Raw genomic sequence first — 24338 nt, forward strand, 5'->3', positions numbered from 1 at the left:
AGCTAGCCATGGGAACTAGTAGACTTGGGTTCTCATCCTGGTCTCCCACTTAATAGCTATGTGACCTTGAACAAATCAAATTAATTAACCTCTGTGAGTCTATGGTAGTTCCTCATCAGTCAAATGGACTAGATAATTCTTTAGATCCCTTTGGTTTTTTTTTTTGATCCCTTTCAGTTCTAACCTCTTTCATTCAAAAGTGTGAATCCAGTTAAAAAATGGAGATGTGTTATTTGGTCTTTTAACTATGTCCAGTATCGCTCCTAATGTTCAACTAATTTTTTTTCAGATACCTTGAAACTTAATATGTGCTACTGAATATTTTTATGGAAAGTTTCTGTCTTTTATTTCAAGAGAAATGGTACTTTGAGAAGTTAACCTAAGTTCCACATGCTGTATGATCATGGCAGAGAGCAAGATTTCCCCTACATACATTTTGACCATTCTCTAAACAGGACACTATGGCTTGCAACCTATACAGTTAGTTCATGACCTCCATTCCACTTAACACTGAAAGCACAAACCTTTCCTGGAGGATCTTTTACCCTCATCATATAGCACTATAACAGTTCTTATGCATTTATGTTATATAGAACATATCTTTGTATATATACAGTTATGTACTTTATAGATATATGTAAGCACATATATGTACAGATATATATATTCTATACCTTTGTACAGTTGAATCTTCAGCTAAAACCCACTCCAATGCTTCACTATATGGAAGAGGGCCTGATCTGCAAAGGCTATGCCTAGCATAAAACAAGCTCCAGGAGGGTGACACTAGAAGGAAAAGAGCTCAACAAAGAATCCTATGGGTAGAGGGAATAACAATTACCACCCTTGCTAAATGTTGGAAAGCTTTACAGTCAGAAAGTTAGCCAGTCCTCGGGAGATCAAACTTCATGTTGACAACACTGAAACCATTAACTGAAAGAAGGTACAGAAAAGCTGTGAGTCGTGTCAGTAAGAGCGTCTACATTGATTACGTGAGTCTTAAAAAAATTCCTTTCTACACGCTAAGGTTTGTCCTCCTGAAGCCGCTGTCTTTCCCCTAGCCTGGAACACCGTGCCGCCCACAGTTAATATGTGTATTGGACTGGCATCATTCAGAAATCTCTAAGTGTGAGCATCTTGCAGTTGCGTAATGGGCAAAAGCGGGCGAGGTTCAAGTCCCAGCTCGCGTTTAAGGCCCTCCGCCGCCACAAGGCACTGGGTCGGGGCCGGGCCGGGGCGGCGGCGCCCGCTGGGCTCCCTTGCGCGGGCGGCGGGGCGCGGCGCGCCTCCGAGGGGCCCGCACCCCCTCCCCCGCGGCCCTCGGTCGGGGGGGGGCTACCTTGAGCACACAGTCCGACTGCAGTAGGCACGCCCCCAGATCCTCCTTCACCCCGGCGCATGCGCCGTCCTCCTCCGGCTTGTCCTCATAGTAACGGGGCATCACCTCCCCCTCGCCGCCGCCGCCGAGGCAGCCTCCGGCTCCAGGGGACCGAGAGCCGCGCCCAGAGCCGAGCCCGGAGCTGCGGACCGACACCGCCGGTGGCGTTCTCGACACCGCCCCCGCCCGCCCGGGGCCGCCTCCACTTCCGGCAAGAGCGACCTTCTGGCCGCCGGCACCCGTGATGGCGGAGGGGGCGGAGGAGGGCGTCGGGGAGGAAGAGGCAGGAAGGAGGGACAAGCTCCTTCCGGCGGGGCAGCCGCCGCCGGAATCCAGGACTCCGAAAGCGCTCCGGCAGGAAGCTCAGCGGAAGTGGGAGAAGCACGTGATCTGCCTCGCTCTGGGCGTGACCAAGACCAACTACGTCGCAGGAAGGAAGGGGAACCGGAGCCGGGGCGGGCGCCTGGCTCGGCTGCTGAACCGAGGTGGCGGGGGGGATCACGGATCCGGGCCGAGGCCCCAGCCGGGCTCCAGGTGAGTGCCCCCCCGGCGGCGCGCAGGCGCACGCGCCGCGAGCTCTCGCGACGTCACGAGAGCCCCCGCGCCTGCCGCGCCCCCTCCTCGCGGGGCCGACCGGAAGGTGGGGCCGAGTCGCGTCGACCCCGAGGGGGGGGGGGGCTCGGGCCGGTAATAACCGGGACGTGCCTGGGGCGTTAGCCGGGCCTGCCGAGGAGGGGGCCGGGCACGCCCCCTCCGGGCGAGACCCGGATCCACGCCCCCCCCCCCCGTGCCAGCGCTGCTGCCTCGCCGCCTCCACGCTTCCCCGGCCGGCCGTGGCCGCCTCTGCCAGCCGGCTGCCACCACACGCGCGCCCCGCGGCCCCGGGGCCCACGCCGGCCGAAGCAGCGGGACCAGGGCCTCCAGTTCTCCCGCGTGTCGTGTCGCCTCCACTAACCCCAGCTTCCTCCCCAAGGACAGCCGCCGCTGCGGCGCGGGGGCCTTCGGCCGGGGACCCCGGCGCTGCCGCTCCCCTCCTCCGCCAAGCATGATCCCGCTGGGCCGCTTGTGTGCTGAATAAGTTCAGTCCGGTTCTCCGTCCGGCCGTTCCCCTCCCACTTCTAAACTCCTCCTGTTGTCAGTTCTCCTGGCCTCTGCCCTCCAGCGGGTGGGCCTGCCTTAGGCCCAGTCCTCTGCCTCCCTGTCTCAGCTGAGTTTGCCTTGGACCCTAGCATTCCTCCTTCCATTTTAGATGTCGGGGATGTTGTGATGAGACAGTCCCCTTGGTGGTTGAGTCTAGATGTAGGGGTTGTCATAAGACAGTCACCTTAGTGATTGACTAGAAACCTACAGATTCTAGGGTAAGGGTGATCTCCACGAATTTATTTATGAATACTGGTATTTATAAAATGATTTTTACTTTCTTTTCAAGTGCTTAATTCTCTCCTTTGAACTTCCCAACCACCTTGTAAAGTACTAAAGGTTTTATGCTCCTTATTTTATAGATTAGGAAACTGAGAGATTTTGAGGTGACTTGCCTATAAGTCAAATATCCAGTAATTTTTGGAAAGTGATTGGTGAACCTGCATTGCCATCTTTTCTGTCACTGAGTATACTATCTGTATGTATAACTCCAAATTGAGAGTCACTGGAACACTTTGCTTATACATAACTCTAAGGTAGTTAGGTATTATTTTGTTTTAGTTATTTTCCTGGATTAAATTGTCACCTCCACAAGCACCTAAGTAATTACTCTTCACATAAAAAGTATTGAATAATTGCATATTGAATTTTGATAATAAGGTAGAGTACTCAAAGATTCACTCAAGTTATTCAACAGATATGTATTATGCACAGCCCCAGGGGGACGCAGAGAGTAAAAAGTAAAGCACCACATTTTTTTTTTTTTGCAAGGCAGATGGGGTTAAGTGGCTTGCCCAAGGTCACACAGCTAGGTAGTCATGAAGTGTCTGAGACCGGATTTGAACCCAGCTACTCCTGACTCCAGGGCAGGTGCTTTATCCACTGCGCCACCTAGCCGCCCCAGCACCACATTTTCAAATTTACTTGTTACTAGAAGAAAGAGCCTAATAAACTTCACCTGTCTGGGGAGACTGCTGTTGATCAAACATAGTTGCCCTTTGTGCAATAATGAACCAATATACCAAAGGGGCACAATGAGGATTACTGTTGCCTCCAGTACTGGTTTTCTGGATACCTATGTATCATTTCTGCTTTTAATGAAACTAAAATTCATTGAAAGGACATTGTAGTGTGGTGAGAATAAAATATTAGCATTAGCTGCAATATTGTCAGCCTAGTTGGTTGGAATTAGGATAGGAATTTTATACCTCCTACAATAATGTCAACGTGTTTGTGTGTGTGTGTGTGTGTGTGTGTGTGTGTGTGTGTGTGGCAGGGATTTGTTTCCTTATGTAAAATTGCATTGCTCTGGCTTTGCTTTAATTAAACACAGATAATTTATTTAGGGGTCCATGTTTAGGTGATGGTATTGGTTCATTAAACCTGCATGTTTTCACATATTGCCTATAAACTGGAAGTGATTTTAAGTTGTTAATTGGTTGTATTGCTGCACTTAGCTCAGGTACATCAAGTCTCTTTCTTGGTTACTGCTTACAAGTTTTCTTCTCTTTTTTTCTCCAGCTTTATTATTGTGAAGTAATTGTCAACAGCTAGAAACAGAAGGAAATGGCTTTTTAAAAGTAAGAGATCTTGTGAAATTTGCTAGTAAATGACAATAAGAAAAATAACTTGACAACTTAACTATGATTCTAAAAGGAAGAAGTAGAAGTAACAAAGTCAGAAAGCACATAAATTTGCTTTAGCTGATCTGAGAAGACATTTGAAGTTAGTGGACTAAATGGCATATATGTGGTACTCAGATATGTATGAATGTTTTCCCCCAAATAAAGGGCCTAATGCAGTGATTCTCAGAGTACTAATAACAATATAGATACTATAGTGGTATAGAAGAGTGCAATATAGAGACAATAGGACTATGAATATTTTTTCTTTTTCTTTTTTTTAGGTTTTTTTTGCAAGGCAGTGGGGGTTAAGTGGCTTGTCCAAGGCTACACAGCTAAGTAATTATTAAGTGTCTGAGGCCGGATTTGAACTCAGGTACTCCTGACTCCAGGGCCAGTGCTCTATCCACTGCCCCACTATGAATATTATTAAGGGTTACTATAACCCAAACCCACTAGTCATTGGTTTTAATTGGGGTGGGGAAGACCTCCAGAACAAGGGCCAAATAGAATGTTTCAAGACTCTTCTGTGAATGTCCACCACTGATCCTACCTAAAATTTTCAGCTAGCAATTTAATAGATCTTCTTTTACCTCTTTGATTCTTAGGTATAATAACTGGAAGAAGGCATATTGCCAGCAAAAAAAAGTTTGATTATCTCTTAGTATCATGCCACTTCCTAGAAGACAAATTATTTCTCTAAGATGGTTTTTTTTTAAATTCTAGAAAGATGTTACCTACCACGTCAATGAATTCCCGATTACAGGGGAATGGTGCTTTGAACTCCAGGGATGCAGCAAGGCACACAGCTGGAGCAAAACGCTACAAGTATCTTCGGAGGCTCTTCCGATTCAGGCAGATGGACTTTGAGTTTGCTGCCTGGCAGATGCTCTATCTTTTCACTTCCCCACAAAGAGTTTACAGAAACTTTCATTACCGAAAACAAACAAAGGATCAGTGGGCAAGAGATGATCCTGCCTTCTTGGTATTACTGAGTATCTGGCTCTGTGGTAAGTATCTTAGGAAATGAACACTAAAATTTAATAACAAGTCAAATATGAAAGTGCAGAAGATTGATTGTGAAGATTGTGTCCTTTAATATAGAAGATCTGAATGTGAATAATGAACTAGAATTTGGAAACGCTTTCAAAAACAAACTTTTCTGGAGCTGTCAGAAGATGTTGCCAAAGGAAATGACTACATTCACTCAAATAAGATCAGCTAATCATTTCATCTGGGTCAATTCACATTAAAACTTGTTGGATGGGGGACAATTGAAGCTGGTCTTTGCTGTGAAGTCTTATAATAAGCAAAGTGGACCTTAAGTAATATTTTACAATGAAAAATATTAAGATGAGGAATTTTAACAAAAGTGAAGCAGGAGTTAAAATTTTGGAAGCACTAAGATAATTTAAATTAAAAGGTCTTGACTAGCTATTTCATTGTAATTCCACCATACAGTTCTTGTTCATTGACATTGAGGGCTTTTTTTGTAAGGTGAATTAATGCTGAATTTACTTGAAATATTTTCTTTTTTGCCTTAGAGAATCATCTGTATTTAGGGAGCACAAAGTTTAATTCATCTTTTTGTAATCTTCCTTTCAGTGTCCACCATAGGATTTGGATTTGTCCTGGATATGGGATTTTTTGAAACCATAAAGCTTCTCCTTTGGGTTGTGTTTATAGACTGTGTAGGTGTTGGCCTTTTAATATCAACTCTGATGTGGTAAGTACCACACCTTTTGTTTTTTTAGGCACTGCAGTAGACCTTTAAGTTATTTATTTCTAAAATATGGAAGCTGTTAAAATTGAAACCAGAAGTAACAAAATTAATTGAAAAGGCTTGATTAGGATAGTCAAGATTTCATATAAATTATTTCAACTGTTGTCAGTATCAGTAAATAACCCGGGGTCAAAGCAATGGTTAGTAATTCAAATAAAATAATTTTTACATGAATTATCTGCTTAGCCTTCCCTTACTTGAAGCAATCTTTTCAGTGATATTTGCTAGATGATCTATTTAAGACATTAAACTTTAAAACTTAAAGAAGACACAGTGATGTTTGACTGAAAGGATTCTCAATATCTGATTTTCTTATTAAACTTAAAGTACTAATAATTCATATATTACATGTCCCAACATCTCTCTCCCTTATGCTATTCCAAAAGTCTGTCTTTTATAAAAAGCAATTTTAAAAAGGGAAAAGATCAGTATAGCACAACTTAAGTAATGGCAATCAAATCATAGTTAATATGTAGAACTCTATATCACAATCTCTTGCCTCTGATAAAGGGAGGGAAGTCACATATGTGCTTTTTGGGCCTAACTTCATCATTATATCTAGTTTTTAAATTTGTCTGTTTTTAAGAGATATAAGTATGGATTCCAGGCTTATTCTTAAGCTTCCAATTCTCCCAATATTAAGGAAAAAAATTTGTTGCTCTATCTTGACATTTTGATTGAGAATAAATATTTTTTTCCCAGAAAGAGCAGTGATGAACAAAACTTGCAAGATTGCAAACAGTTTGAGGTATGAATCATTCTCATTTCTTTACAGCCCCAACAATAGTACTCCAGCTAAAAGTCAGTGTATAAACTATTGAATTTGGAAATCCATCAGTGCCAAATCTAATATTTATATAACTTGCTAGTAACAGCTTAGTACCTTCATGTTCTTAATTGGACCATTTGATTTTAATTTAAAAAAAAATAAAAAAACTTTAAAAAAACCCACTATGGTTGTTAATAATAAACCCACTACAGAGCACATTGCTTTGATTTAGTGAACCATAGAATGCCATAATCTAAGCAAGACTAAAGTTTTTGCTGCTTCCTGCATTATTATCTTGCAGAGTTTGTTCTATACCAATATATGTGTTGTCCTTAATATTAAATCAATGGAATGAAAAATGTTCTTTGCTAAAGTTCAGTTAGAACAGAAGTTCTTAACTTTCTTTGTGCCATGGACCCCTTTTGGCATTTTCATAAAGTCTACGGATCCTTTCTCAGAATAATGTTTTTAAATGTATAAAATATGTATCATAGCAAAGGAACCTGGTTATATTGATATGTCTTTTAATGTCATGTAAGTTCACAGATACTAGGTTAGAAAATTTCCGAATCACAGTAATGGTGATTGCTACTAGTTCATATTTCTTCAGAGCCTTGCTCTGTGATCCCTATCTGCTACTATGTGGTCTTTTTGTGCAACTTTTTGTATTGTTAAAATTTATTTCTTTATCATGGGCAAACCACGTTTATGCTGCCCTACCTTTCTTCATTCATCATACTGCTATAAGCCAAATAGTCCATGTTAGATGCCTTCTAAAAAAGATACTGCTGTTAGTGATCTCATTTTATTTTCTCATGTTACTCTTTTTCCATTGTGATCTGTTTTGTTTGTTTACTAATTTAAAAAAAAAAAAGCTTGAAATGGACAGGACAGAGCAATGGAAAGAGCCCGGAACCAGAATTGTTGAACTTTGAGTCACAAGACCTAAATTCAAATTCTGACTTTAGCAATTAAAACATATGTGATTTTTGGGAGCAAGTCATAAAGTGAATTTGAACTGGATGACCAACTCTGAATCTATGATTCTGTCTATAGATAGGCAGAAATAATATATGTAAGATACATTAAATATGCTTATTTGGAAAAGGCCTTTGAAGGTATATCATGAGTGATAAAATCTTAAGACATTAATAAAAGTCATTATTGCTAATTCTTTGTTATACAGTTGAGATCAGCCAAACTGGCTTTTTTTTCTGTTTTCTCACACACAGCATTCCATTTTTCATCTCTATGCTCTCACTCAGGTTGTCCTACATCCCTGAAATGAACTCCCTTTTTTTGTCTGCCTCCTAGAAGTCCATTTTCTTTTAAAGTTCAGTTCAAATGCTGCTTCATTCATGAAGCCTCTCGATGTCTGCAACTACTAGAACTTCTCACACTCAAATTATTTTGTTTTTATTATGTATATATCTTTTATATACACATATGTATATATTTTCTCCCTCTATTGAATGAGCATAAAATGTTTCATTTTTATCTTTGTATATAGAGTCACTGACACAAAGTGGTTGATAAATGTTGGTTGGTTGATTGAGTCTTGTAATAAAAATATTAGATTAAATATGCTTTTTCTTAAGAATCAAAGGTAAGGGGTGGCTAGGTGGCACAGTGGATAGAGCACTGGCCCTGGAGTCAGGAGTACCTGAGTTCAAATTTGGCTGCAGACACTTAATAATGACCTAGCATGACCTAGCTGTGTGGCCTTGGGCAAGCCACTTAACCCCGTTGCCTTGCAAAAACTTAAAAAAAAAATCGAAGGTAAGAAAAGGCCGTACAACTCTTGTGTTCCTCCCACAAAAACCATGAGGAAAAACTTGAACTGGTGAAGTTGGAAAAGGAATTATGAAGGTGGGGGGGGGTTGTTAGAATTGTGAAGAAGGCCTGAGGCTAAATTTGGGGGGGGGTGGAAAGTGTAGGAGGACTTGAAAAACTAAAGGTGTATAAGGACCTAGAGATTTGGAAGTTAAAAGAAGACTGACCATTCTTTAAGGTGAAAATCAGCCAGGAAATCAGTTAGCAAAGATGACAAGATTTACAGGGAATAGTCACTTTGACCATGAAGATGAGGGGGAAATTTGAAATGATCTATATAATGTGGAATATTTCGTATTGCTGTCACTGGCAAATAATAGCTCAAGGCCAAACATGAAAGAATGCCTTATATTATATATGAAAATGAAGAAAAGGGAATCTAAGTAACAGAAATTATTACTGTTGTCAGGAGATTAGGGTATAGAAGAGCAGTATCCTAAGGAGAAAAAAGGATCACTGAACTCTTGGAGCTAAGTAGCAAATATGACTATGGAAGTAATTACCTTATTCAAAATGAACAAGAAAGGTAAAGAGTGGGTGTAGAAAAGTATTAAGTTATATTTATAAAGAAATCCAGGTATTTGAAAAATATCATAAGCTTGACATGGAGGCATGATAATAGTAATGATGGACAAGTTTATCTTTTCACCCATAGCAGAGAAGTTAATAATTCTTTCCTTAATGATAATTTCTTCAGGAGAAGGTAGAACCAACAATACTAATTTTTATTCTGGATCTGATTTTCACCAACAATGAAGAACTGATTGCTAGATAGATATGATGGGAATCTTTGGGAGATGTACCATTAAATCTTAGAATTTGTGATAGAGAAAAAGCCAGATAGAGCTTGTCCTAGATTGGGGAAGGGGCGAACAGATTTCAAAGGGTTCTAGAGATAGAAGCCATAGGATCCTATGGTATAAAAGTTTATAGAGGGAAAATAGCCTTAGAAAATTGGGAAGCTTTCAAAAATGAAACTTTGAAGTCACTAAGATGATTATCTGATGAGGAAAAATTGATATATAAGGAGACCATATGGACACAGAGGACTCATCAACCAACTGACACAAAAAGTTGTTTGACATATATACATACATACATACACACGCACACATTTATGTTAGAGAAAGTAATTAATGATCAAAGAAAATCTTTATTGATTCCACTACCCCTAGTCTCCTTTCTCCTCTGTTTAGACCAGTGAAGTACCAAACTCCAATGGAGCCCTTCTTTTATAAAGAACAAAAAACTAGACTTCAACTCACTGTGCTTTGCATCTACTGCTTTGCCTGGTTTTAGCTCTAGAACAAGGTACCCCTTTATAGGGTGTCCCTTGGTATTCTCCCTCTGCCTTTCATGCCTCTTTTTCATATGTCTCCCCTTTAAGATTATAAACTCCTTGTGGGCAAGAACTATCTTTCATTTTATTGTATCCCCAACACTTAGCACAGAGTACAGTAAGTCCTTGATAAGCAGTTGTATAGGATGGTATATTTTTTTTCTGCCAGAGACAATTATTGGACTAGAAACATCAAAACAAAAATGACCAAGTGCAAATTTATAACTAGAGTAAATAAAGTGTCCTAGATGCCACCAGACTTTCTAGGGAGAGTGCTAGGAGATTTGCTCTGTAACCCTTATATAACTACTCATTGACCAGCATATATATAAGTGCCTGAAATGAAAGATGCTTATTTCATCAATACAAAACAACTGATCCAGAAGAATTTCTCACAAAATTGGAATACTTGGGGAAGGGCTCCATTGGAGAAGTTTTTAAAGAAGTAACCTAATGGTTACTTCATAGACTTCGAAGAATCAAGAAATGAACCATTGTGCCAATCGATATATAACAAAATAGTATCAATTGTATTTAAAGAGTACAAAGTTGGAGGTTTCATATGAAAAAGAACCTAAAGGCAACTTGATTCAAAAAAAAAATCTTATTTACTTATATACTCCCCCCCCATTTTTGGTAAATAGAATTCAGTTTCTTTATAATGACTTGTGTGCAAAAATATTTTTCCTCTTATTTAAGCATGATTTGTATTATTTTTTCAATTGATTTATTTTTCCAACTACATGTTAGGAAAGTTTTTCAACATTCCTCCACATGCATATATACATATTAATAAATTACATAATTTTTTTTTAGGTTTTTGCAAGGCAATGGGGTTAAGTGGCTTGCCCAAGGCCACACAGCTAGGTAATTATTAAGTGTCTGAGGCCGGATTTGAACTCGGGTACTCCTGACTCCTGTGCTCTTATCCACTGTGCCACCTAGCTGCCCCCAATTTTCTTTTTTTTTAAATAAATATTTTATTTGTTTTCCAATTATATACAATAGTAGCTTCTACCTATCTTTTTTGGTAAGGTTTGAATTTTACTATTTTTCCCCCACCTTCCCTTCTCACTGAATGCAATCTGATAATCTTTACATTGTTTACCTGCTATTGTATGCATTGATCAAAATTGAATGTGTTAAGAGAAAAACATATCCTTGAGGAAGAAATAAAATATTAGAGATAGGAAAATTAAGTAGTACATAAGACAACTTTTTAAAAAAAAATTGAAGGTAATAATCTTTGGTCTTTGTTTAAACTCCATAGTTCTTTCTCTGGATACAGATGGTATTCTTCATCACAGAGACCCTAATAGGTCTAATATTGCACTTACGGGATGAGCAATTCCATTAAGTATGATCATCAACCCCATGTTGCTGTTAGGATGTACAATGTTCTTCTGGTTCTGCTCATCTTGCTCAGCATCAATTCATGCAAGTCTTGACAGGCTTCTCTGAAATCCCATCCTTCCTGGTTTTAGAACAGTAGTGTTCTGTAACATCCATATACCACAGTTTGTTTAGCCATTTCCCAATTGATGGACATCCCCTTGACTTCTCATTCTTTGCCACCACAACAGAGCTGCTGTGAATATTTTTGTACAAGTGATGTTTTTACCCTTTTTCATGATCTCGTCAGGCTACAGACCCAGTAGTAGTATTGCTGGATCAAAGGGTATGCACCCCTTCATTAACACTTGGACATAATTCCAAATAACTCTCCAGAAAGGTTGGATCAGTTCACAGCTCCACCAACAATGCATTAGTGTCCCAGATTTCCCACATCCCTTCCAATATTGATCATTGTTCTTTCTGGTCATTTTTGCCAATCTGAGAGGTGTGAGGTGGTATCTCAGAGATGTTTTAAATTACATAATTGTTTTCCACCCACCCTTCCCACTTCTCTCCCCTCTGTGGCAAACAGTCTGGTGAATATACATTATATATATATATATACTTTTGTGTTTAACATGTTTACAGATAAGTGATTTTCTGCATGAGTAATTAGGATTAAGGGAAAAGAAAACTATGAGATAGGAGGGGAAAATATAAGACTTTTTTTTTAAAGTTTATTCAGATTCTGGTTCACTTTTTTGTTGGGGTTTTTTTTTCCTCTGCATATGGATAGCTTTGCCCACAATAAGTCTCCTAGTGTTATCCTAGCTCTCTGAACTCCTGAGAGGAGCTGCATCCATCAAGGTTGATCAACTCACAGTGTTGTTGTTTATGTGTACAATGTTCTTTTTGTTCTGCTCCCTTTGCTCAGCATCAGTTTCTGTAATTCTTTCCATATTTCTTAAGAGTCCAACCATTTATGGTTTCTTTTAGAACAAGAGTATTCTGTAACATTCATATGCCATAATTTGTTCAGCCATTCCCCAATTGATGGGCATCACCTCAATTACCAATTCTTTGCCACTTCAAAAAGAGCTGCTATGAATATTTTACAACATGTAAAACTTCCTATTTCTTCTGGATAGAGGCCTGGTATTGGTATTGATGGGTCAAAGGGTATGATCAGTTTTATTGCTCTTTGGGCATAGTTCCAAACTGTTCTCCAGAATGTTTGGATTAGTTCACAACTCCACCAGCAGTGCATTAATGTCCCAATCCTCCCAACAACCTCTCCAATACTTACTGTTTTCCCTTTTTGTCATCCTAAACCAATAATGATAGTTGTGAAGTAGAACCTCACAGTTGTTTTAATTTGCATTTGTGTAATCAGTAATGATTTGGAACATTTTTCATATGATTATAAATAGCTTTAATTTCCTCATTTGAAAACTGCCTGTTCATATCCTTTGATCATTTATCAATTGGGAAATGACTTGTAACTTCATAAACTTTATTCACTTCTCTATATATTTTAGAAATTGTTGTGAAAATTACTGTGAAAATTGTTTCCCAACTTTCTGTTTCCCTTCCAATCTTGGGAGAATTGATTTTATTAGTGCAAAAACTTTTTGATTTAATATAGTTGAAATCATCCATTATGTAATTTATGATGTACTTTTTTTTTTTGTGGTTTGGTCATAAATATCTCTCCTTTCCAAAGATCTGACAGTATTTCTTGATCTGTTCATTGGTCTATGCTATTGTCCTTTCTGTCTATGATTTATATTATTTTATGTTAAATTTTTTTTCCTCTAGTGCAGGCATTCTTAATTTAGGTCTTTGAACTTACTTTAAAAATATTTTGATAAGTATATTTCAGTGTAATTGGTTTCATTTGTATCCTTTGCATTTTATTTGATGCCTTTAAAAATAGTTTGAGGTGGAGTTCACCACACTCCAAAGACATCTGTGACCCAAGGTTAGGAACTTGGATTAAATGAAACTTAGCAGGATGGAGGGTAGGATAGTAGGAGGGGAACTAATGGAAATAGCTCTTAAAAAGTAGAATATAAAATTAATCCACAGAAATCATCAATCTTTCTATATGTTACTAGGAAAGCTATAGAAGTTGAGATGTTTGTGTTAAAAATAACTGTCAAGCAAATAAAGGATTTCATTGTAAGTGTTATGTATCTTATAGGTTAAATCAGAAAGGCCACAAAATACTGAAATAAAGAAGACTTAAACAGTTTGACAGACATTTAGAACATAGTAATTTTTTTTCTTGGTATAGCAAGGCAATGGACTTGCACAAGGTCACACAACTAGGTAATTATTAAGTGTCTGGGGCCACATTTGAACTCATGTCCTCCTGACTCCAGGGTCGGCGCTCTGTCCACTGTGCCACCTAGCTGCCATCTCCAGACCATAGCAATTTAATAAAAATGATGATTTAAGCTAATTTAAGATTTAGTACTATATCAGCCTATAAAATACTTGCTTTATAGACAAAATAACAAAATTTATCTAGAGAAGCAAAAGGTAAAGAACCTAGGGAACAAAAGTAGGAATGATGGATAGCTAATGATATAGTTTGAGATCTGGTATATAGTAATCATCAAAACTACTTGGTATTGAAATTAAAAATAGATAAGTATTAGCAAAACAATAGATAAACAAGACACAAAAACAATAGAACAGTTTAGTTCAATATTTGAGGAAAGTCAGGAATATAAATCATCAGAAGAAACTTCCTGGCCTCATTTGATAAAAGCTGCTGGAGACAAGAAGAGAAAGTGAGTTGACATGAGCTAGTTTTGGATTTATCTTACGTTATATTTTACATGACATACCATAATAAACTCCAGATAAATCTATGATCTAAACACATAAAAGGTAATATTTAAATAAAGGAGAAAGACACTACCTTTACAATTTCTTAGATGAGATAGAGATAATCATAAAAAATAAGATAAGCAATTTCAGTCGCAAAATTTTTATTATATTAACAAAATCAATAGTTAGAATAGGACTGGTTATAAAAATCAAATTAGCAAAAATGATAAAAAGATGGAAATAATAAATAATGAAAGATCTATTAGAAAATAGACATAATATTTATGTGTAAATTGAAAAACAATTAGGTCAGTCTGGGCAGCTAAGTGGCACAGTGGACAGAGCACCGGCCCTGGAGTCAGGAGAATCTGAGTTCAAATCCAGCTTCAGGCACTTAATAATTAGCTAGCTATGTGGCCTTGGGCAAACCACTTAACCCTATTTGCCTTGCAAAAAAACAAAACAACCCCTAAAAAAACAATTAGGAATTATTCAAGGTAACTAGCTTCTTCATACTTACTTAATTAGCTATCTCATTAGCTAGACTCTTTTACATTGCTTAGTACTTGTAAGTGCTAAGTAAATCCTTATTAAATGCTTTTTCATTCATTTAATTCATATCCCAAGGAAGTCAAAGACCAAGATTTCATATGTAACAAAAGATTCATAAAGCATTCTTTGTAAGTAGCTCTTGCCCACATCCTTGCTCAAAAAAGGAAACAAAGCAGGTGCCATTATTTGGGAAATGTAGTATATAAATGTAATTCTTGCTGTATGAAATAGTAAATATGGGAACATAGAGAAACAAGGGAAAACAGTGATATAGAGGGAAGAAATATCAAGTATCTACTGAACATCAGATACTCTGCTTAGTACCTTGAGGAATAACCTGTACGTTGGGTGCTATATTTATAGTTGAGGAAACTGATAAAACAGAGGTTAAGTGGGTTGCCTGGGATCACACAGCTAGGAAGGGTTGAACTTGGTTTGTCCTTACATCTGACCTTGGGCTCTATTTAGTTCACTTTCTAGCTGCCTAGAGTGAAGGGGGAAAAACTGAATTAGGGGAATCAAGCCACAAAATTATAATAATATTGGACATGATGACAACACTGAGAGGAGGCTGGTAATCTCAAGTTCAGTAAATGATCTTCGTCCTAGAGAACAGACTAAAACATACTTTTTTCAGTAGAGAGAGGTGTGAGGTCTGAAAGCTGTGGAATTTGGATATGTTGTCAGAATTATTTTCTTTATTAATTTTGCTTAATTTGATTTTTCTCTGTATAGTAGGAGAATTCAGTGGACCTGGGAAAGTGTATCAAGAAGTGACATATTTTTTTAAAAAAGCGATATCAAATAAAAATAAACTCTCTCTCTGCCATACCCTGAAACTATTCTACATCTTTCCCTTCAATTCTTTGTTAATTTGATAAAGCCTGTCATCCACCAGGCATTATGTGCTAGAAATACAAAGAAAAAGTTAACAGTTCCTGCCCTCAAGGAACTTAAATTCTGCCTTTCTTTAGCTAACTTTCTAAAAGGAATCCTTCTGGCTGCATATACTTCCCGTTCTTGAGTTTGACTCCTGCAAGCTGCTTTCTCAAAGATTATGAAAGCTCTCAATTTCTAGGTACATTGGCTTTTTTCTAAGTACTCCTCCTTGTCATTTTTGCAATTTTCGGCACTGTTGGTCTTCATCTCCTCTTGAATATTCTTTCCTCCTTGGATTTTTGTTTCAGTGGGTGCACAAGGATGAAATGAGAAAGGTTTAAGATGAAAGCAAGTTTATTATCTATGAAACAGGCATTTCAGAGAGCATAATAGAAGGGATAGGTTAAAATGGGATTGGGGGGGCTGAAAGTGTTGGGTTGAGAAGGATGGGTATAAAGGGAGTAAGCAGTGAGGAAAGGGATTTTGTACAATGACATAGGAAATATAAAAAGATCATTGGGTTGAGAATATGAGGTTATTGGGGGTGGCTAGGTGGTGCAGTGGATAAAGCCCAGGTCCTGGAATCAGGAGTACCTGGGTTCAAGTCCGGTCTCAGACACTTAATTACCTAGCTGTGTGGCCTTGGGCAAGCCACTTAACCCCATTTACCTTGCAAAAACTTAAAAAAAAGAGAGAGAGAGAGAGAGAATATGAGGTTATTATGATGATCCTTGGGGGATTAGGTAGCCAGTAATAGCTAGCAAGAATGTTCCCTTTTTATTTCTGCCCCCAAATTTTCTTTTGAATAAAAATTCTTTCTAGATCTTCCCCTCTCCCATAATGCTGGTGCCTTCTCTCTGCATTAGTTCTTTATTTTTTCTTATGTTTTAAAGATTTTTAAAAGATTTTTGATTCCAAATTTTTCTTCTTGCCCCTGTATACATGTGCAATCATGTTAAACATATTTCCACATTAGTCATGTTGTTTAAAAGAAGAAACACAACAAAAGGAAAAACTATGAAAAAATGTTATCTGCATCTTTGAAAATGTTTTATTTTCCAACTTCATGCAAAGAAAATTTGTAGCATTTATTTTTCTGTAAGATTTTGAGTTCCACATTTTTCTCCCTTCTCTCTCCCCTCCCCTTTGAGTAATCTGATATAGAATATAGAAGTACAACTATGTTAAGTATATTTCCATATTAGTCATGTTGTAAAAGAAGAATCAGAACAAAAGGGGAAAACCATGAGAGGAAAAAAAGCAAAACATAAAACAAATCAAATTTTAAAAATTGAAAATAGAGGTATATGTACATTATGGAACACTGTTATTCTAATAGAAACCAGGAGGGATGGGAATTCAGAGAAGCCTGGAAGAATTTGCATGAACTGATGCTGAGCAAGATGAGCAGAACCAGAAGAACATTGTTCACTGTAACAGTAACATGGGAGTGACAATCAACCTTAGTGGACTTTGTTATTTCATCAGTGCAATAATCAGTGACAATTTTAGGATATCTGCAATGGTGAATACAATCTGTATCCAAAGAAGGAACTATGGAGTTTAAACAAAGACCAAAGACAATTATTAATTTCAATTTTGAAAAAAAATGTTATCTCTTGTACTACATAATTTTGCTATCTCTTACGTTTTATTTTTCCCTCAAGGATATTTTTCTCTCAACACATTCAATTTTTTTTGTAGGGTTTTGCAAGGCAATGGGGTTAAGTAGCTTGCCCAAGGCCATGCAGCTAGGTAATTATTAAGCGTCTGAGGCCAGATTTGAACTCAGGTATTCTGACTCTAGGGCTGGTGCTGTATCTACTGCGTCACCTAGCCGCTTCAACACATTTAGTTTTGATCAGTATATAGCATGGAAACAATGTAAAAATTATCAGACTGCCTTTTGTGGGGGAGAAGAAAGGGAGGTTGGAAGGGAAATTGTAAAATTCAAAACATAACAAAAAATGATAGGAAGTACTATAATTGGAAAACAAATAAAATATTTAAAAAACTGAAAATAGCAAGTTTTGATCTGCATTCAGACTCCTCTGCATGTGGATGACATTTTTTAGCCCAAGTCCTTTAGAATTGCCTTTGTCGTTATACTCCCACCATAGTTTATCATGTTTTTACAAGGCAGTGTGGTTAAGTGATTTGCCCAAGGTCACACAGCTAATGTAATTATTAAGTGTCTGAGGGTAAGATTTGAACTCGGGTCCTCTTGAAGCCAGGGTTGGTGCTCTATCTACTATGTCACAATGTTCTTCTGGTTTTGCTTACTTTACTCAGCATCAGTTCATACAAATCCTTCCAGACTTTTCTGAAGTCCTCCTGCTCATGATTTCTTACAGAACAATATTACTCCACATTTATATACCACAACTTATTCAGCCATTCCCCAACTGAAGAGCATCCCTTTGATTCCCAATTCTTTGCCACTACAAAAAAGAGCTGCTTTATTTTTTTTTGTGCATGTAAGTCTTTTCCCTTTTTATGATCTCTTTGGAATTTAGACCTAGTAGTGGTATTGCTGGATCAAAGGGTTTGCAGCTTTATTGTCCTTTGGGTGTAGGTACAAATTTTTGCATTTGTTTCTGCGATTTATATCTGAGCACATAATTTTTGTAAGAATGACCATGTACACCTGAGAAATTAACTCCTTTCTCTTTTAATTCAGTTATTGTTAGTTGTGTATCATGCTTGGTTTTTCTAAAATTTTATTCAGGTTTTTTTTTTTAATTAAATTCATCTAGACCTGATAGTGGCAAATGGAGTTCTTACTATTGTAGTTTTACTGTCTATTTCTTTAGTTCATTTAACTTTTCTTTCATATAGTTAGAATCTATGCTTATTGGTGAATATATGTTAAGTATTGAAGTGAGTTTGTTGGAAATGTTACCTTTAGAAAAATATGATTTCCTCATCTTCTTTTTTAATTAAGTTTATTTTTGCTGTTGCTTTATCTGGGAAGATGTCGTTTTTGGAGCCAAGCTTGAATATTAGAATTTCATAGCACTGAGTTTCATTTATTTTGTTTTCCTTTCCACAGCAAAGAAAATGTTTTCCTTGTCTTACATATTTGACTTTGCATCTTTTCATGTATCTTTCTATTCTTGGTATTCATTATATTCAATACAGTAATATTCCATTACATTCATGTACCACAATTGAGACAATTCCCAGTGGACATTTATTTCATGTCCAGTTCTCTACTACCACAAAAGGTCTTGTTTTAAATATTTTGGTGTACATGGGGACTGTCTTTCTCATTTACATTTTGGGGGTATACACTTAGCAGTTGCAACTCTTGAGTCAAAGAAGTGGACATTTTATTCACTTCATTTGCTTGGTTACCAATTACTTTCCACTGTGATTATATGTATCATTTCACAACTCCACCAAACAGTCCCTCCCACATGACTTATTCCTAAATTTTTTCATTTTTGCCAATTTGCCGAGTATAAGATGAAACCCCAGGTTTGCATTTCTTTTACTGTTACATTCTTCCATAATAGTTTTCGGGTTTTTTTTAAAAACTGTTTTCATAACCTGGGACCTCTTATATTCACAGTACAATTACCTATCTTCAGGTACCTTGTCACCTCTCATCTAGACTGCCTCAGGACTCTCCCACTTGGTAGTTTTTCAGTCTTTCCTATCTTTAATCATCACAAAACTAGCCACCAAAATATTTTATGAAGACACATTGTATTGCTTCCTCCAGTTGCTAGCACTATCCTTCCTCAAATTAGCTTTTTTTATGTGGAGGATGGATACTTTTGTGCCTTTCTATGTAGGTCCAGTGCTTGGCAGACCCTTACATGTAATGGGTGTTTAATAAGTGATTGTTGAATCAACAATTTTGTATGATAATATGAAGGGGAAAAAAATGTTTCCAGGGGAAAAATTAGAACAAGCTGCCCTCTGTAAATGAAACAATCATTAAAGTTCCTTAAAGTGCTTCCAGCTCTTACTACCTTCATTCAAAGAAGTGATTTGTGATAACAAGACCATTATCTTCCTGTATATCTTCTAGTTTCTTTTCATTATTTGAAAATTGTTATTGAAACAGATACAGGAAAAATGAGTTCACTTTTTCGTGATAAAGTTGAAAAGTATTTTCATGGAAGGATTTCTTTTAACATGTTAATATATTGTCATTATTGTAGAGTTGATATAAAGGTGTATAAAATTGAATTTGTAACCCAAATTTAGTTTGTATTACACATATAACATGCATTTAATAAATGTTTAGTAATAATTGTTACTATGTGAATATTAACATATTGCTGTATAGTTGCTGTAATTAGCATACTATGATTTATGAATGTATAACTTGTTGCTTTATGAAATCATTTCATATTGCCTAATTTATTCTTTTGAATTTATTTTCCATTAGGTTTATCTCTAACAAGTACTTAGTGAAACGACAGAGCAGGGACTATGATGTGGAATGGGGATATGCCTTTGATGTTCATTTGAATGCTTTCTATCCACTACTTGTCATTTTGCATTTTATCCAGCTTTTTTTCATTAACTGTAAGTAGCAAATCAGCATCAAAATGGTATTATCGTCGTCATTGAACATAATGGTGATTAAAGTTTTTTCTTTTCTTACAGATGTTATCATGACAGATACTTTTATTGGTTACTTTGTTGGAAATACATTGTGGTTGATTGCCGTTGGTTATTATATCTATGTAACATTCCTAGGATACAGTGGTAAGTATAACCAAGAATTGAAATTTATTCAAAAGTATCTAATGTTAGAAAGGAAGGAAACAATATTTATTATCTTCAAACATACATTACTTTATAGATTATTTGCAAAAGCTTTATGGCTTTCTTCTCACCCAATTCTTCAGTTAGATGCAGTATCTAACTGAAACCACTGATATATTCAGCTGCTTGGAATTCACTCCTATTAAATTCTGCATTTCTTAATTCAGCAGATATCTATTTAGCATATATTCCATAAATTATGTTCCCTGTGGATCTTAAATCCCTTGCGTATAAGTTTATCTTGGGAAGCCAAGTTTTTATGCAAAGGGATTCTTTTGGGGGAATAAAATGATTAGCTATATACTTATATCCTGTGTGTTTGAAATATCTTTTTTAAAACCCTCTAGAGACAAAGAATTGGGGGGGGGTAATGTTATCTTTTTTTCTTTTTAAATCTTACTTTTCTTTGAAAATCGCAAACTGTCTTTATTAGAAACATCAAGAGAAAAATTGCCAGAATTTGTTTGGGAATATTTATTATTTATCTTGGTACTTGAGCAAAGCTATTACTTGTCTGAATTAGTTTCTTTGCTGATTCTTTTCTGGATAAACTGTCAGGAAACAGGAATAATTTTGGCTTTTTATGCCTTTAATTATGTCTTTAATTTCTCTTAATGGTTACCAATAGCATTTTTAAAATTTTATCAACTAACAGTAGTAGAAAGGAGCATCCTTACTTAAATTCTGGATTTTTGGGTAAAGCTTCTAATGTCCCCCCACTACAAATGATTTGGGGTTTTAATATATATATACTTTGTCTTTAAAATAGCCTTACTGAACCTAGGCTTTGTAGGCATTGTTAGAATTAGATAATGTTCTAATTTGTATCTCACATTTGGTGTGTTTCTGCCTCATTTTACTAACCAGTTGATTTTTTTCAAAGGTTTTTTTTTTTAATTTTTTGATTTTTGCAAGGCAGTAGAGTTAAGTGACATGCATATCTCCATTTTTTTTTAGTACTTTTAGGATAGTTACTTATAAAATAGCAGCATAGCACTAGGTTTTTTTAACTTCTTAACTGGCTCAGTATGTTGTATGTTCAATAACCATTTTGAGATAATATCTCCTTTTTTCCTTTAAATTCCTTTTTAGCTTGTTTGAATACTGAAATTTTAATTGCTCTCAGAAAAAACAAATTTGGGTGTCAATGTATACATTAGGGCAGTTTTATGGGCAAAGATAAAAGACACTCTCTTTATAATTGGAAACAATAACTCATAGAAGGAGGAATTGGGCTACAGGACAGGCACAAAGTTCTAAAGTCCTAAGGAGTTAGTGACGGATCTGATGACTGGCCAAGGAACCTTATATACAAAGGAGGGAACTGACTCACCATCATAGGGAATCTGGGAGTGGGATGGAGACTTGAATTCCTTCCATCTGAGGTGGAGCTGGGGGGGGCAGTCATTGTCAATTGTATCACTATGTCTAGACCCTCATCATATATATCCCTACAGTTTTCTTCCTCAGATTAAAAACCCTCCCTTGAAATAAGTATAGTTCAGCAAAATTTGTGAATACACATTGATCATGCGTGAAAATATATGCATCTACAGTCAGTCACCTTGCTTGAAAGGAATATGCTTCTTTAATCTTCTGGAGTCATGACTAGTCACTGCATTCAACTAAGTTCTGAGTTTTTCATAAACCATAATATATTTAGCCATTCCCTGATTCTGATTCTTTACTACCACTACTACTACTACTACTACTACTACTACTACTACTACTACTACTAAAAATATGGCTATAAATATTTCTGGACATCTGAGACCTTCCTTTCTTAGATTTCTTTGTGGTATTTTTTAAGTAGAGATATTTCTGGGCCAAAGGACATGTATTAAATGACTTTTTGGTTATACTTCCAAATTATTTTCCACAATGGTTAGACTGATTTTTTTTATGTTTTACTTTTTATTTTTTTTAATTAATTAGTTGAGGATTTTATGATTTTCCCCCTAATCTCACTTCCCTACCCCCACTCCCCACAGAAGGTAGTCAGTTAATCTTTACATTGTTTCCATGGTATACATTGATCTAAGTTGAATGTGATGAGAGAGAAAAACAAAGTATAAGAGATTGCAAAATTACCTTTTAAGATAATGGTTTTTCTTTTTTTCTTAATTAAAAGGTAATGGTCTTTGGTCTTTGGTCTTTGTTCAAACTCCACAATTCTTTCTCTGGATACAGATGGTATTTTCCATCGCAGATAGCACAAAATTGTGCCTGATTCTGGCACTGATGGAATGAGAAAGTCCATTAAGATTGACCATCAACTCCCATGTTGCTGTTAGGGTTTACAGTCTTCTTCTGGTTCTGCTCATCTCACTCAGTATCAGATCATGCAAATCCTTCCAGGCTTCCCTGAATTCCCATCCCTCCAGGTTTCTAATAGAACAATAGTGTTCCATCACATACATATACCACAGTTTATTAAGCCATTCCCTAATTGATGGACATCCACTCAATTTCCAGTTCTTTGCCAGCACAAACAGGGCTGCTGTGAATATTTTTGTACAAGTGATGTTTTTACCCTTTTTCATGATCTCTTCAGGGTATAGACCCAGTTGCAGTATTGCTGGAACAGAGGGTTTGCACATTTTTGTTGCCCTTTGGGTGTAATTCCATATTGCTCTCCAGAAAGGTTGGACGAGTTCACAGTTCCACCAACAATGTGTGAGTGTCCCAGATTTCCCACAACCCTTCCAACATTGATCATTGCCCTTTCTGGTCATATTGGCCAGTCTGAGATGTGAGGTGGCACCTCAGAGATGCTTTAATTGATTTAGATCAATTTTTCATATGACTGGATCACAGCTATACTGTTGACAGTGAATTCACTGTGGTAATCTTCTGACAGCCCTTTTAACAATGATCAATTTCCTTTTTTATTATCTTTGTCAATTATAGAGTATGAGGTAGAAATTCAGTTTTTTTCTATCATAGTGTTCTTTATTTTGCTAAATACATCCCAATAACATTTTCTTTTTCAATTCATTTTTTCCAAATACATTTAAAGATAGTTTTCAACATTTATTTTTGTAAGATTTTGAGTTCCATATTTTTCTCTCCCTCCCTTCCCTTCCCTTCCCTTCTCCCTCCCCAAGACAGCAAGTAATTGGATAGAAATTATGTCTGTCAGTGTTTTTAATTTGCATTTTTCTTATTCATGATTTGGAGCCTTTTTTCATATGGTGAGAAAAATATTTTTGTACAATTCAATTCTAGCTTTTGAGATTTGTAATTAGGAATTAATATTTTATTCACTTTCTATTCATTTGGATTTGTTTCCTTGCTTTCCAGCACTGCCGTTTTTGAAAAACACGGTAATTCTTTTGTATCCATTTGCACCTCTCATTCTACTCTACGGATTGTCGTTAGCACTGGGATGGAACTTCACTCACACACTGTGCTCTTTCTACAAGTATAGAGTGAAATAAAAAATGTGACTCTTAGCTGTCAACAGTATTGTTAAAGTGGCTGAGATTTCTTGTAAAAAAGTGTAAATAAATTTTAATTGTAGATATCTTTAAAAATGTAAAGTTTTTGTGAATTTTTGGAAATATTTCCAACTTCATGTTGACTCCACTCACAGTACATTCTTTGAAACCATGAAATGTACATTTGTGTAATAAATATTTTTAAACCAAAGTGTAAGCCTTTTCAGTTTTGACTAAGCAGTAATTTTAAGTTATTATTTGGGAAGTATTTTGATTTTTACCCTTGCTTAACAATAATCTCCATATGTCAGAATTTTCAAGGATCCTTGATTTTATTGGTGATCTCTGTCACAAGAGCGCACAACTCTGCCTTAATAGGCACTGAGATCAAAGTATTTTAATAACCTGGTGGCATAACCCCTGGTTTGAGCCTCTTAATGTAGCAATCTAGACCAGCCCTTGAGAAAGATATATTACTTGTTTACTTCAAGTCTTTTTAGCTTAAAAAAGGAGGTTAAGACTTGCCAGAATTTATTCTCTTCTGGTCTAGCCTTCCAGAACCCAGTTACCAACATGTCACAAGGTGTGTATATATATGTATGTATGTATATGTATATGTGTGTGTGTGTGTATATATATATATAT

At 36.8% G+C, this 24338-nt stretch overlaps 2 protein-coding genes across 5 annotated transcripts in view; one reads left to right on the forward strand and one right to left on the reverse strand.

Annotated features, from left to right (window-relative positions):
- COA5 (cytochrome c oxidase assembly factor 5) overlaps positions 1-1874 on the reverse strand; it is a 21521-nt gene extending 19647 nt beyond the window's left edge. Inside the window, exon 1 of the mRNA XM_074213747.1 lies at positions 1340-1874. Within this exon, the coding sequence (XP_074069848.1) occupies positions 1340-1441 (102 nt within the window). The 5' untranslated portion in view covers positions 1442-1874. The remainder of the gene's footprint in view (positions 1-1339) is intronic.
- UNC50 (unc-50 inner nuclear membrane RNA binding protein) lies at positions 1553-24331 on the forward strand. 4 transcript variants are annotated; one of them, XM_074213745.1, is made up of 7 exons: positions 1823-1912; positions 4040-4098; positions 4867-5150; positions 5746-5866; positions 19871-20010; positions 20092-20193; positions 23557-24328. In XM_074213745.1, exons 3-7 carry the CDS (start codon positions 4871-4873, stop codon positions 23691-23693), a joined length of 780 nt encoding a protein of 259 aa, XP_074069846.1. In that variant the 5' UTR covers positions 1823-1912; positions 4040-4098; positions 4867-4870; the 3' UTR covers positions 23694-24328. The 4 variants fall into 4 exon arrangements, with proteins under 4 accessions (XP_074069844.1, XP_074069846.1, XP_074069845.1 ...); XM_074213744.1 differs by lacking the exon at positions 1823-1912 and adding an exon at positions 2029-2736; XM_074213746.1 differs by lacking the exon at positions 1823-1912 and adding an exon at positions 2029-2456.
- Positions 24332-24338: the final 7 nt, after the last annotated feature.

Source organism: Macrotis lagotis, chromosome 1 (genome assembly GCF_037893015.1).
Source record: "Macrotis lagotis isolate mMagLag1 chromosome 1, bilby.v1.9.chrom.fasta, whole genome shotgun sequence".
Classification (NCBI taxonomy): Eukaryota; Metazoa; Chordata; class Mammalia; order Peramelemorphia; family Peramelidae; genus Macrotis; species Macrotis lagotis.

Coding starts and splice junctions, on each gene's coding strand:
- UNC50 (XM_074213743.1), top strand. CDS start 1,623: ATGGCGGAGGGGGCGGAGGAGGGCGTCGGGGAGGAAGAGGCAGGAAGG. Junction 5,151..5,745: donor ACTGAGTATCTGGCTCTGTG/GTAAGTATCTTA, acceptor TCTTCCTTTCAG/TGTCCACCATAGGATTTGGA. Junction 20,011..20,091: donor CCAGCTTTTTTTCATTAACT/GTAAGTAGCAAA, acceptor CTTTTCTTACAG/ATGTTATCATGACAGATACT.